The sequence below is a fragment of the Cupressus sempervirens genome, chromosome 8 (genome assembly GCF_028749045.1).
Source record: "Cupressus sempervirens isolate cs-2001-9-10 chromosome 8, ASM2874904v1, whole genome shotgun sequence".
Classification (NCBI taxonomy): Eukaryota; Viridiplantae; Streptophyta; class Pinopsida; order Cupressales; family Cupressaceae; genus Cupressus; species Cupressus sempervirens.
Window position 1 is genome coordinate 341,588,708 of NC_143125.1, and position 13,842 is coordinate 341,602,549.

General features: G+C 36.4%; 1 protein-coding gene across 1 annotated transcript; it reads right to left on the minus strand.

Annotated features, from left to right (window-relative positions):
- Positions 1-10,445: 10,445 nt before the first annotated feature.
- LOC149542737 (uncharacterized) lies at positions 10,446-13,152 on the minus strand. Its single transcript, XM_089797626.1, has one exon. It carries the CDS (start codon positions 12,886-12,888, stop codon positions 10,672-10,674), a length of 2,217 nt encoding a protein of 738 aa, XP_089653752.1. The 5' UTR covers positions 12,889-13,152; the 3' UTR covers positions 10,446-10,671.
- Between the last annotated feature and the right edge of the window lie 690 nt (positions 13,153-13,842).

Here is a 13,842-nt window from a genome sequence, read left to right on the forward strand (position 1 = left end):
GTGCTTGGAGTTGTACATTTGAAAGATATGGATACTCATTCTATTGACTACCTCTATTTGGACATCTATTTGAGGATGGAATGCTGTTGACTTTTTCAACTTCATGTCCATTCTAGCCCATAATGAAGACCAAAAATTACTGAAGAACCTGCTATCCTTGTTTGAAATAATGCTTTTTGGTAGCCCAAAGTGAACCCAAACATGTTCAAAAAATAGCTTTGCAGTCTCCTAAGCTGAAATTTTTTTTTTATAAGCCACCATGATAGCCATCTTAGAAAATCTATCTACTACAACATATATACAATCATTTCCCCTTCTACTACTTGAGAACCAGGACATAAAATCCATTGAAACCGAATGCCATGGTTTATCAAGGATAGGTAATGGTAGATAGAGGCCCAATTTGTGGTTTGAAAGCTTTGCAATTGCACCTGCAACACAAGATTTTATGTATAAAATAATATCATGTTTCATTTTTGGCCAATAAAAATACTTTTGGAGAATTGCAGTAGTCTTACCAATACCAAAATGTCCTGCCACTTGGCTATAGTGTGCTTCCCATACCAATTTCTATCTTTCTTCACTGGGGAGACACATGTGTCCAATATGACAAAGTAACCAATCCTATATATAAAATTCAGGAACATGCTTCCCTTCTAATACTGCATTGTAAATGTTACAAAAATCAGGATCATTACCATAGAGTTGAGCCCAAGTTTCTTTTTGATGGCCACAGAAATCCAACACCATTGTCAAACCTATGATTGGAGGCCTACTCAAATAATCTTCTACTTTATTAGTATTGCCCTTTTTACGATGAATGTTGAGGTGAAATTGCTGCAAATAAGCTAACCACCTCTAAAAAGGCCAAATAAAAAGACAGAAGTTTTTAAAATTAATATGAAAAGATATTTTAGAACATTTGATCTTCTATAATTTGGATCAAATTGTCTTCTGCTTCTTTTTCTTCTTGGATGGATGAGAGGAGGTGACTTATGTGATCAAGTCCTTTGATGGGGTTGCATCCTCATATTTGCTCTTCTTCCTATCAATATTCTCTTCAAGCCAAGACTCTGTAGAGAGAACATTGATAGCAGATTGTAATATAGTGGGGTCAAACAACTTCCTCAGGATTAATGGAGTTGGCTTGCTTTGGGAAGCAACAGGGAAGGCAATTACCTTGGTCACCGAAAGGGCTAAAATATCCCCTTGCTAAGATGCTTCTTATTCCTAGCCATCCATGGGGTTAGTATCACTATCCAAATTGATAACTTGAATAGGGGAAGATGGCTTCACCACTTATTTTTCTTGTTCCTTCCCCTTATCCTTACCATCATCCTTCTCCCCATTCTTCACAATGTTAAGAAGAGGGCCAACTCCGTAGGTAGGGGTGAATGACACATTCTTTTCTGGAGGTTGGTCTCCACCTTGGCCAATAGATCATAATGGCCCTGCAGATGTTGATGTAGTGGCTGTAGTAGTAGTAGTTGTAGTTGACTGGGCTACTATAGTTGATACTCCACCCATGGTACTAGTACTTCCAATCCTTTTTTTCCTTTCTTAGGTCCACTCCACCCATTTGTCTATTCTTTTTATTATCCCCTGTATGAGAACCTCCATGGTGTCAATGATTGGATCTGCACGTGGGGTAGATAAGATTGGTGTTCCCTTGATCTTCTCATAAGAAGTGGGGTACATGTAGGCTCCATCATCTACAAGGTTAGAATCATCAACAAAATCATTATATAATTTTATCTCATCAATGGTTAGCCACGACCAAAATCTCTCCTAAGTTTGGTACTCATTGTGACACCCAAACCATAAGTCCTCAATATTTGGGACATGCCTTTAGGCATATTCAAACTTCATATGATCCCTTACAAAGTTAACTGGACCATATTGAGGCTTGAGCACCTCATAGTCTAACAACTTAATCTTTCTCTAAAATCTCTTTACCAAATTCTGAGCATCTGATCTAGAGGCACATGAATATGGGCCAACCATTATAGGGAATGAGATCTCAACTATCTTTTTCATATTAGAACACACGGTGTTCACTTAAAGGATATGTCAAAATAGCTCGACTAGAACCACCTTGTCCTTGGGATATCTTGGTAACCTCTTAGGAAATCTGTCATAGGCACCTATTCTCAAATAGGAGAAACTTGGAAAATGGATGAATGAACATGCTGAACTGGCTTATGGACGAAATTGCCTTTGGTGAGAATCTCCTTTTAGGGCATCCTTGCAATTCTTGGCATAGCCTCATTACAAAGGCATCATTGATAGCTACGTACTCCTCATAGCTTCTTTGCCATTGTATATGTGGGTAGAAGTCATAAACTTTGGTGTGCTTATCATAATTTGGAATGCTAGGGAGGTTGGGCCACAAGTTGTGGGTTTCCAATGCATAGAACAAATAAGAGGACATGTAGAATTGCTTGAATCCTCTAGCCAAATTCAACCACGAGGCAAGCTCATCACAAATGATCTATGCCCAATCGATCTGCATATCCTCAACATAAATTGCTTGTACTAGAAGAAGTGGTGCTCGATGAACTCTGAAATCTGCTCTTTTCCTTTTAGTTTGAGGAGTGCGAGTATGTCCACAATCTCTTGTTTTAGATTTGTGCCAAATAGAGTCTTTGTCATTTTGCTCTTCTTTGAGTAGATAGTTTGGAAACAGGTCCTCTACATGTCTTCCTATCTGAGGGTCTTCTTTTCATTGAACATGGACGTAAAAGACCCAAAATCTACATCACAATACTGCTCCTTGATGAGGATGCCAAATGTAGACTGCATCAGTACCTTGTTGAATGATATGACAATAAACTGGCCAGGAAACAAAATCTGCTTTATTTTCAGGTTGTATCTTTCTATGCATTCCCCTATGATCTCAGGTGCATGCACTGCCATAGAAAAACCAATTGCTTCAACCAATCTGCTCTCTTTGAGTTTTTGAGTGGTTAGGTGAATGGGTTGAGAATTAAGTCTCCTATGAAGATCACCCAAATCGTAGAATTTGAAGGATGTATCTGTAATCTCTTTTAACTCACTCTCTAGGCCAATTAGCTTATCATAACCAACATCTCTCATTCGCTATGATTACACATGATGCAATTCTCAATAAAGTCATTTAAATATACTTGAAGAAACCAATTGCATGAAATTATAATGAAATATCTTTAGGACTTAGAACATTGGTGCCACATGAATGAAATTAAGTTTGAAGAATGATTATAATGACATGATTTGCATTTAATTCCATGAGTAACATTTATTTAAACTTTTTGTTCATTTGCACATAAAATATTAAGTTCCCAAAAGCAATCTTGCTTTACTTAAAGTAAAGTGATATGACTAAGAATCACTTAACAATACATATACTTTAGCTTTATGGGAAGTGCCTTACTTCGCTTCAAAATCCAGAATGTAGATATACTTAATGATGTTAACATATTTGGGAGAGAGAGAAACATTGAGCTTTTCCACACACCCATTTTCCTTTTATTCAGAATCACAACACGAGGAGTAATCTTTTGGCTAGCTTGTGCACTTTTCTCTTCGAATTTCAACCTAAGGTTTTTAATACTACATTTCCTTTATATCGGGCTCACATTTTCATCACTAACTTCTCTGGAAGTATCTGCTGAGCATCTCCAAAGGATATTCGTATTTTAGAGTGACTTGGCTTTCTATTCTTGAATCATCCAGAAAAGTGATCTTTTTCATTGCCTAGGGATGGAAACCCCTCTCTTAACAATATTTTTTGGACTAAAGCACAACAAACAACATTTAACCTTTCATTTCAATCTGATGGCCCCGATGCTAAAAATTGAGCATACCTTACTAGTTATGAGCTTTTAAATGGTTATTCAACATCACACTCACTACTCTATTTGATCATTGGGTTTGAGATTTGGCTTAAGTTCATATAGCTTCCAGAACAGAACAAAACAGCTTCATTTTCATGAATATGCAATAGAGAAACCATAGACCTGTGTTCCCTCGTAGTACTTGATCTTATCTCCCCAAATTTTAATGAGACTCACTTTGGCTTCTATCCACAACTTTGTAGGCCTTTAGGCATTGAAAAAATCATATTGACAGCCTATGAATCACTGTCATGGCTTCATATTTTAGATTCACAGTTGATGTAGTTCACTCAAGGGGAAAATTAGCTCTAAAGCTCGAAATCCGTGGGACATGAAATGTTAGAGCAAGATAACAGATAATGAGGTGCAAAAAAAATTACTTCTCATCAAGAAGATGCCAGAACATACCTTGACCATGCCTAGATCACCTAAACCCCACGAACACTAGAAAAATAGGAAACCCACTTAGGTGATGGGTAAAGGTAATGCAAAAGGAAACTGGAAAACAAAGAAAGTAGAGCACTCCAAAGAGATGAGAAGTAAGTGACCTAAAACATACTTAGACACATCTCTCTTGGAAACACTCTCACTTCTCCCAATGACTTCAATCTGTTAAAGGGTAAGACTAAAACTTGGCATCACCTTGCTATACTTTATCTTGGAAAGGGTACTACCAACCTAGGATTATCCTTCTTGCCACCTCTTGCGTGGACCTTGGTTTCTATCTCCTAGCTTGGGGGAGTGGGCCTTTTTAGTTCCACGTCATTGGGTGGTTAATTTTTATCAAGGTATTGTTCATGATCTCATGGATAATCCTTGTTCGTATTCGTTTCTAGATTGGTAATTAAAGACTTCATATTTGAGTATATTATTTTATGTTTGAGATGTGATAATGTATATGTATTCATATAAATATAATCTCCTAAACAGAGTCATAAGTATATGGCATATGGTGTATATTGATGTAATTCTGTTTCTAAACAATGTAAATGGGAAAGGGTATCTTTAGAAAAAAGAAAAGGAAAAGTGAACATATTGTATTATTTCATAGCATTAAAGATGTAGTTTCAATAAGGGTATTTCTTTAAAGTATATCTTTATGTCAATGGTTAAAAGGAAAATGGACCTAGGAATAGTTATGCTATGATGCATCCAAGTGAATGATAGAAAGGAAATAAAATCTCATCTTTTAACTTAATGTTCAAAGGAAGTATTATGAATGATAACCAGTGGAAATTAGACTTACAAAGGACAAAGACACTAACATGATTGTATTGGTCAATGATTGGTTTATGTTTACTTAATGCATTCAAATTGAGTTTAGAGTAATAAGAAAATGCATACCTTAATTAGTGTTTACCTCTACTCTCTAAACAAAACTAATGTAAAGCATAACCAGTAGAAGTTACAAATTCAATTATTAGTTCTAAAGTAAAGGCTTGAGTCAAAAAAGAAAAAAAATTAGTTGATTGAGTTAAGTAAGAACATTAAACCAATCATAGACTAATAAAGACCACAATTTAATGTATATCTTTATGGATGCAAATAGGTTTGATGATTTTGCTTTAGTAGTGATGTTAGGGAATACATGAGGACTTAGATTGGTTATTAATCTCATATTTGAATTTTGTAAACAATTATTTATTTATGTATTAGAAATGATGTATATCTCAATGGTTAATAATATAATTGTTGGAATTCTTTAGAATAGTTGAGAGGTTGGGGGGGGGGGGGGGGAAGGGAGGTGGGCAGGTGAATTAGTTATTCAAGGTCCAGATGTACAAGTAAAAATTTGTATAGCTTAGTGAACCCATATCCATAAAACAATTTCATCATGCATGCATCCATTAGATTATGCAATCACTCAAACTTGTAGGTCACTGTCAAACCAATTTGTAAAAATGTAAACATGAAACATAACAGATTCACTAACACATTTGACACAATGATTTAACATGGAAACCCAATTTGGGAAGAACCAACAGTAACATGGTACTCATTCTCACTCTTCTAAAGTGATGCCGTATGAAAGGCCAACCCTGTTAAAGGTTACAATGCACACTATTAAATGTGACCTAGTTAAAGAATTTCAATCACCCTATTAGGAGTGAGCCTTGTTAGAAGACTTTAGATCATTCACTTAGAATGTCACGGTTAAAGGATTTATAAATGACTATTAGGTCAACTTTAATCCAAAGGATTTACCCTAAACTGATACAATGATTAGAAAGTATTAGTAAGGCTTGATTTGATAACAACTTACAACTCCATTTGCAGATTATAGATCTCTATTTCAGTCCTCAATTCTACTTGGCTTTCACACTTTTTAGCTTTGATAGCTTGTTCATCCTTCAAGCATCCATACCCTTAAGCCTTTTTGCTTTGCTTGCCAATGTAGTCTCTTCTTTTAGGTCACTGAATGAACCAATACCCTAGACTCCTTGTCTTCCTTAGGTTCTCGCACATGACAACCCTTGCTTCTGACTAACCATCTCTATAAATAGAGAATTAAGATATTTTGTCGTTCATCCTCCATCGTCTAATTTAGGGTTAAGTTATATTAGGTAGGATTTAATGAATCTACCCCTCATTTCATTTCATCCCCTTCTAGAAGTTTCTCCTTCAATCCTCTTTGAATTCATCTCAAAATAGTTCATCTTGAATTCTGTGCCACCAGCTCATTAATCTTATTTTTCACACGGTTCACACAATCCAAGAAATCAAACTTGTCACCTCAAATTCATCAAATTCTTGATCTTTCTCATAATGCTAACACTCGACATTAACTGGATTTTGATGCTTGACACATACTACATTGCTCAACATCCACTGTAAAATCACTCAGCACAAACTAAAGTTTACTAGTGCTCAACATCAACCAAACTTTACTTGGTATCAACTGTTTCACTCGGCTTACACTAAAATAGACTTTGCTTGGCTCCAACTAATTTTATGCTCGGCTTGCACTAACTTTGCTTGGCACCTATTGTCCACTCGGTCGAGCTTGGAAGACAAACTCCATTTAACTTTTCTTCTAAACTTAATCAGTGTATCCAACCATTGCAACCTTAAGTAGATTATCAATGCGTTATAATATCACTGTCTTAACTGATCCTTGTACTCTTTTTCATATCATAACTCAACCTTTCCTCTAGGTACTATTGTTTCATCATTTTGATCAAATCCTCTTCATCAATCAAACAAATGATGCTACTTAAATCATACAAGCAATTGTCTTATCAACAAGTAGTAGGTTTGACATCAGTGACAAAACAATGGTTGAAACACATTCATCATACATATCAATTTGTTTTTAACAATATAATTACTTGTGCTTTTAGTTGTTAGACGACTTGTTCTCTCCAGTTTGTTGGCAGGGCATTACAGATTCTTTATAAAATACATCATGTGTACATCTTGTTAACATTTTACTTTGGACAAGTATTCCGATCGACATGTTCTCAAAAATTTCTAAGCTCACATATGTGTTCCCACATTGTTAGGGCCTCATCAAGGTTTCCAACATGGTATTCATCTTCTTTGAAATACATATATCAAATGATAATACTTCCTTTACAATTTAATGTCCTTAGACCTCCTAAAAGTAGCTTTACAAGTGGAGTAATAGCTTGGATTTTCACTATGCTCACCTAAGAAATAATGAATAGTAGGTAGGCGCCTATCTCTATTTTTTTGAGAGAAAGTAACACTAGCATTATAGCTTAAATATTGTAGAGCTTGAAATGAAACTCTCATTACAAAATTTTCCTATATGAAGTAGGTTAATAATGTGTTTAGTCTTTTTCATGGTGTCTATCCCCAACAATTTCAAATATGAAAATTCCTTCAATATAGATACAAATCCCTTTTATTACTTATTAATAAAGGTCATGAATGCTACCTAAGAATATGTAATTTGACTTCACACCAATGAAAACTGTAACAATCAAATCGATTTTGAGCACTAATAAGCTCACATTTCAATGAGGTATTTTTCTCAACATGTCCTATTCACTCATAGTATGTTGGCATATTAGGCACCTCTTACAATCACTTAAGATCTTCATAGAATTTTTAAAAATAAACCCAAAAATATCTAATACAGTACTATTTCCTTTTAATTTTTGTTCCAAAGAAAACTCATGTCAAGAATTTTGGTCTTTACCACAACTATGTCGATCTTTGACAAGGTAATGACAACCTTCTAAAGGTTCAATTTCCTTTCATTGAAAAATATGTGATTTTTGGGACCTTCTAACAATGAACTTGTGATTAACTTGAAAAAGTCATAACCACAACTCTTGCCAAAACTTGATAATTTTATAACTCTCAAGTAAATATTTGTTTTGGTCTAGATTTCTAAAATCTCATATTTTCACTTTTTCTTCTTTGTAAATTGGTTGTTAGGAATTTCATAAATATTCATATATTTGATATAGTTTTAGTTCTTTTATAATTCAATACATTTTAACTAAATACAAAAGAACACTTAAATACTTAAATAATACATAATTCAACTATTCTATACTACAAAAAAAAAAAATTTAAGATTTCAAAGTATAAAATGTCCACAAGTTTAAATATTTTTAATTAAAATGTTTAAACACAAAGCCCCCTTCAAATCTCTTTGTACTCCTAATTTTACTAGAGATTGTTCATAAAAGAAAATCGTTATGAAGAAAATTGGAATCTATAAATTAGTCCCCTTAAAAAAATTAAATAACAAACATCTATGAATTGCTTAGGGGAGAGGAACCAATAGTCGTGAGGGCTAACTTCGTCAACATGTAGCATCTACATGGGATATTGTAAGATCTTCATTTTTTTTAGAGATGTAAGATAGACATTGAACTACCTACAGCTAAGGTTTGAAGGTGTAAATAATCACACAACTCCTTAAAATAGTGCACCTAGTGAAATGTGTCCAAAAAATGACTTTTTAAACATTTGACCAAAGCTTAATCTAAAAATCTGTAATCATTGAATTTAAAATTATCATTTGTTGTTAATATAATATTGTATAACTATATGAAATGTAACATATATCCAACTTAAAAGGACCAAATTGTTATTATTAATCATAAATATTTGTTATATTTAACTTTTATATTAAACACAAAAGGACAAATACTTCAACAAAATAAATAAATTTGTTGTTATAAAAATAACACATTATTATATAAAATACAACTTATATCGAATACAAAAGGATCATTAGTTGAACACTAAAAATTTTTGACAATCTCACACAAAACATTTATTAGTATTCACCTTTTATAGTTGTGATGAGACATATTATTGATATGATTTACTCTATGCATAGACATTGCTATCCCAATAGTTGTACACATAAGAATAGTATTTGTACTCTAAGATATCAAGGTTTATTTAAGTGACCATCTCATTTTATTAAGTGAGCATATTATGTTTTGAATGACACATATATTAGATAGCTATGATATTTTGTTTGAAACAAAACGTTCATTATTTCACTCATTAATGAATTTATTTATTTATTTTTTCTATAACATCTATAAGTTTTCATGTGTTCAGATTATTTTACATTTACCTATGGATCAATTAATTACAATATATAGTAAAAATGTGTTGGAAGATTGGATAATATGTTCACAATTATTGGACCCGCTCAACTATTGATTCTTCTCCCCTAATAAATACACAACAACAAGACATACAATAAAGAATATAATATTAGACACTAAAATAATAATATTGTACAAAGTCAACCTAGACAGGATTTTACACAAAATTTAAGACGAACAAGTTTATATTTTTTAATTCAAGATAAACAATCTTTTTCATACAATCTAAAACCAATCTATTTTATTTAGTTTACGTATTCCACATTTAGAAATTATTGTAGATTGATTCGTAGTTAGTCTTGACATCTTTGCTAAATTAGCCTGAAATTAAATAGAGAAACCTTAATAACAGCAACATGAATAATATCTTCCTTGGTAATTCCAATTAAATATGACGGATAGCTTTCCAGATTCCATTCTTCTCCACTCTCGATACCTTTGTATGGCGTTCACTCTCATCTGTCAAACGCCCTCTTCATAATTTTGTTGTTCACTCCGCAAAATAGAAACTATTAGTCAGATTATAATCATGGTCAAATATATTGTCGACAGATCTACACTTGCATGCATGCTTTAATAAAATTATTAACAGTCAGCTCAGACGCCATTGATAAAGAGAGCTTAAGCTCGGCTGCAAACAGTATATGCGATAAATTTGGAAAAATAGTTAGTTTGCGATAATTCCATTGTGAATAGATAAGATCAAGTAGTATAAATTGAATAAACCCAACTTTCTGTTGCACAATTTCTTCCATCACCACACTCGGAAAAAGGCAAAAACAAAACATAGGCAAAGGAAAGATAATATATACAGTAGGGATTGAATCATTTCTGAACAAACCCATTCATTAGAACGTTCAAAATTAATTTTTATTTGGAATCTGTCAAATATCTACAGTAGAGACTATATGGAGTGCAGATTCTTTGAATGGTTTTGATCGACAGTAAGAATTAAATTACATACCCATTGCTAATAAGAAACTGAAAAATATATAATAAACCATTTACTAATTGTTTAAACAAATGAATGAGGACTTGTATCCTGAGATACGGACTTATTTTTGCAATTTCCTAGCTATGAGCAGACAAAAACTACTTTTATAAGAAGAGATTAAAACTAAAATGAAAACACGCCAAAGGAGTACAATCCACTTTGTTCTTTCTGAATCAAAGTAGATGGACTCGTTCAATGGCTATGTAGAGAGAATGGATGGTGCTTCTCTCTGCTTTTCATCCTTGTTAGACATGGAAATCAATTGAAGCTCGATTTGTGCATTCTGGGTCTTCAAGGCATGCACTTCCTCCAGCAGAGCATTTACCTTTCCTTGCAACTCCGTGATCTTCTGTACGTGCTCAGATTCTCTCTCACTAAGAGAGGGAGAGCGCATGACGGGAGAACAAGGGAGCTGATCTGGTCCAACACTCATTTCATTCAACAGATTCACTATGAGGTCCTGCTGCGTAAGGGTGGATTGCAGGATGCTATGCAGCTGTGGAAGCATGGCAGAAACAGGCTTATTTGGGGTACTGGCTGGATGTGAATTGAAATCCTGGGCAGAGTATTTCTTTCCGGGAGAAAGAAGCAGCGCTGAAGTCCCCCCTGAAGAGGGCTGAGAAGAGGAAAGACTGTGCATTCTTCTGAGAGGAGGGAGCGGATGTTGCACAAGAGGCTTATTAAGAACAGCACCGCCATGACCATCTTCTTCAGTTACAGAGAAACGCCCCTTCTTTTGAATCGTACCAGCTTTCATCAATCCATGGCCACCCTGCCCTAGATTCATCAAATTCACGGCAGGCACCGTTTGGGTAGGCTCGGATCCCTTTCCTGGCGAGTTCAGTTTATGTGCGGGATGAGGAGGCTCAGCAGTAGGACATGCGTTCACCTCAAGCTCCCCTCTGGCGAGAGGCCGAGGGTCGGATACGCAAGAATTCAATCTTGTTCTAGGGCTTTGATTTGTGTACGAGTCACAAGTCTCCTTCAATGCGGGATTGCTGAAACTTCTGGGTATCCCTGGACCTAATTTCAGATTGGGCCTTTTGGGTTCACAATCAATAACATTTGGATGCTGAGCCAGAGATTCAGCAGATGAATTTGAGCTCCTATTGACTTGAACATGTTGGTGTTGAGCCTGAGATTCAGCAGATGAATTTGGGCTCCTATTGATATGAACATTTAGGTGCTGAACCAGAGATTCAGCAGATGAATTTGAGCTCCTATTGACATGAACATTTGGGGGCTGAACCTGAGATTCAGCTGATGAACTTGAGCTCCTGTGGACACGAACATTTGGGTGCTGAACCAGAGATTCAGCACTAGATGGATTTGAGCTCCGACTGACGCTCTCATCGCAGGTCCTATACATGGGCTCAAATTGCAAATTCTCCTCATTGAAGTTCCACCCACTAATCCTCCTCATACGAACCATCCCAGCAGGATCTCCATCATCATCATCATCCTGAATCCGGTGCATCTTCAAACTGATCATCTTGAGCCTATCAGGCAACCTGGGCAAATTGTCAAGAACGTGCTTGACCAAATACTCAGGGCCCTTGGTATGCCGGAAAAATGAATGCCTCAGCAATTTCTCAGCAGAGGGTCTCCTGGAGGGGTCCTTCACGAGGCACAGCCCCACCATCTCACGAAAAGAGCGGGAGAATTTCTTGTCGGCGGCCTGATCAAGGGCAGGGGGGGCGCCCTGAAGCTGCATCATGAGGGCTTTAATGGGGGGGAACTTAGAGAAGGGGGCATGGCCATGGGCGAGCTCAAGGGCGGTGATTCCAAAAGACCAGATATCGGCCTTGTGATCGTACCCAGAATCATGTTCGATGACCTCAGGGGCCATCCAACAAGGGGTACCCACAAAGGTATTCCGCTTGTGCCGTTGGGCACCTGACTCAAATACAGAGGCAGAGACCCCAAAGTCGGCAAGCTTGACGGCCCCCTTTGAGTCAATCAAGATGTTCCCAGCCTTGACATCCCTGTGAATGTGGCCCTGTTGGTGGAAGTAATCAAGGGCTTTAAGGGTATCTTTGAGGACGAGCCCTATGATGGGCTCTTCTAGCCCTTCAGGGAAAGCGGTCTGCATGATGGACTGGCATGATCCCCCCGCCATGAAGGGCATGACGACCCAGAGGCTCTGCTGGACTATGAAGGAGCAATGTGCTCGGAGGACATTTGGGTGGTCCATGAGACTCATTGTCTGTGCTTCTCTCCTGATGTCGTCGAGGTTGGCGTTGAAGCGTTCGAGGTCGATGCTCTTGATTGCCACCGTCTCTTTCATGGGGATGCACTCTGCCTCGTACACTGTTGCGCTCACCCCCCTCCCGATCTCCTGCAGCAGCCTGTACTCTGAGGACATCGCTGGATACATGCCCCTCCTCTGCTGATGCTGCTGCTGCTGCTGCTCCATTGAGAGAGATGATGTTTGAATGAATGAATGGATTCAGATTCTGATTCTGATTATGTTTGGGGCAGTTTGAGGAGGGTGGTCAAGTTAGTTGGCTACCCTCGGGAGTGAACGAGCTGACGGCTGCCCTTCTCCCACGTCATTCTCTCCCTTCCTCACCCTCTCCTCGCGCCATTTTTTGCCCAAATCTTTAATTGCGCTACATAACATCTTCTTCGATGGGTTTTTACTGGTTCAATAGTTGCATGCAAAGCTAGTAATTAGACGGCCTGTGCTGCTTGTCAAATGGGTGTAAACAACGTTTATTTAGAGAGGATTCGAGAGTTTATCACCGTGATCTCTAGTCTAGGAGAATGTAAGTTTTTAAGTTTTATATTTTAAGAAGAGGAAGTTGTGTGAATAAAGTTTTATTTATTAGAGGATTGTTTGCAATCATTGAGAGTTTATTCTATTGATTTATGCAAAGGTAAATTGTAGAGGTCTTGTAATAGGATAACAATGTTCGCTTAGAGAGGAATCAAGAGTTCATCACCGTGATATGTAGTTTAGGTGGAGGTAAATTTAAGTTTTATATTTTAAGAAGAGGAAGTTATGTGAATAGAGTTTTGTTTATTAGAGGATTATTTGCAATCATCTCTTCTTAAAGAGGAATTGAGAGTTTATCACCGTGATCTGCAGTTTAGGCAGAGGTGAACTACGGAGGTATTATAAGGGGACAAAATCGTTCACTTAAAGAGGAATCAAGAGTTTATCACAATGATTTGTAGTTTAGGCAAAGGTATGTTTAAGTTTTATCTTTTAGGAAGAGGAAGTTGTGTCAGTAAAGTTTTGTTTATTGAGTAATTATTTGCAATCATCTCTTCTTAAAGAGGAATCGAGAGTTTATCAGAGTATTTTGTAGTTTAGGTAGAGGTAAATTGCAAAGGTATTATAAGGGGATATCAATGTTCACTTAGA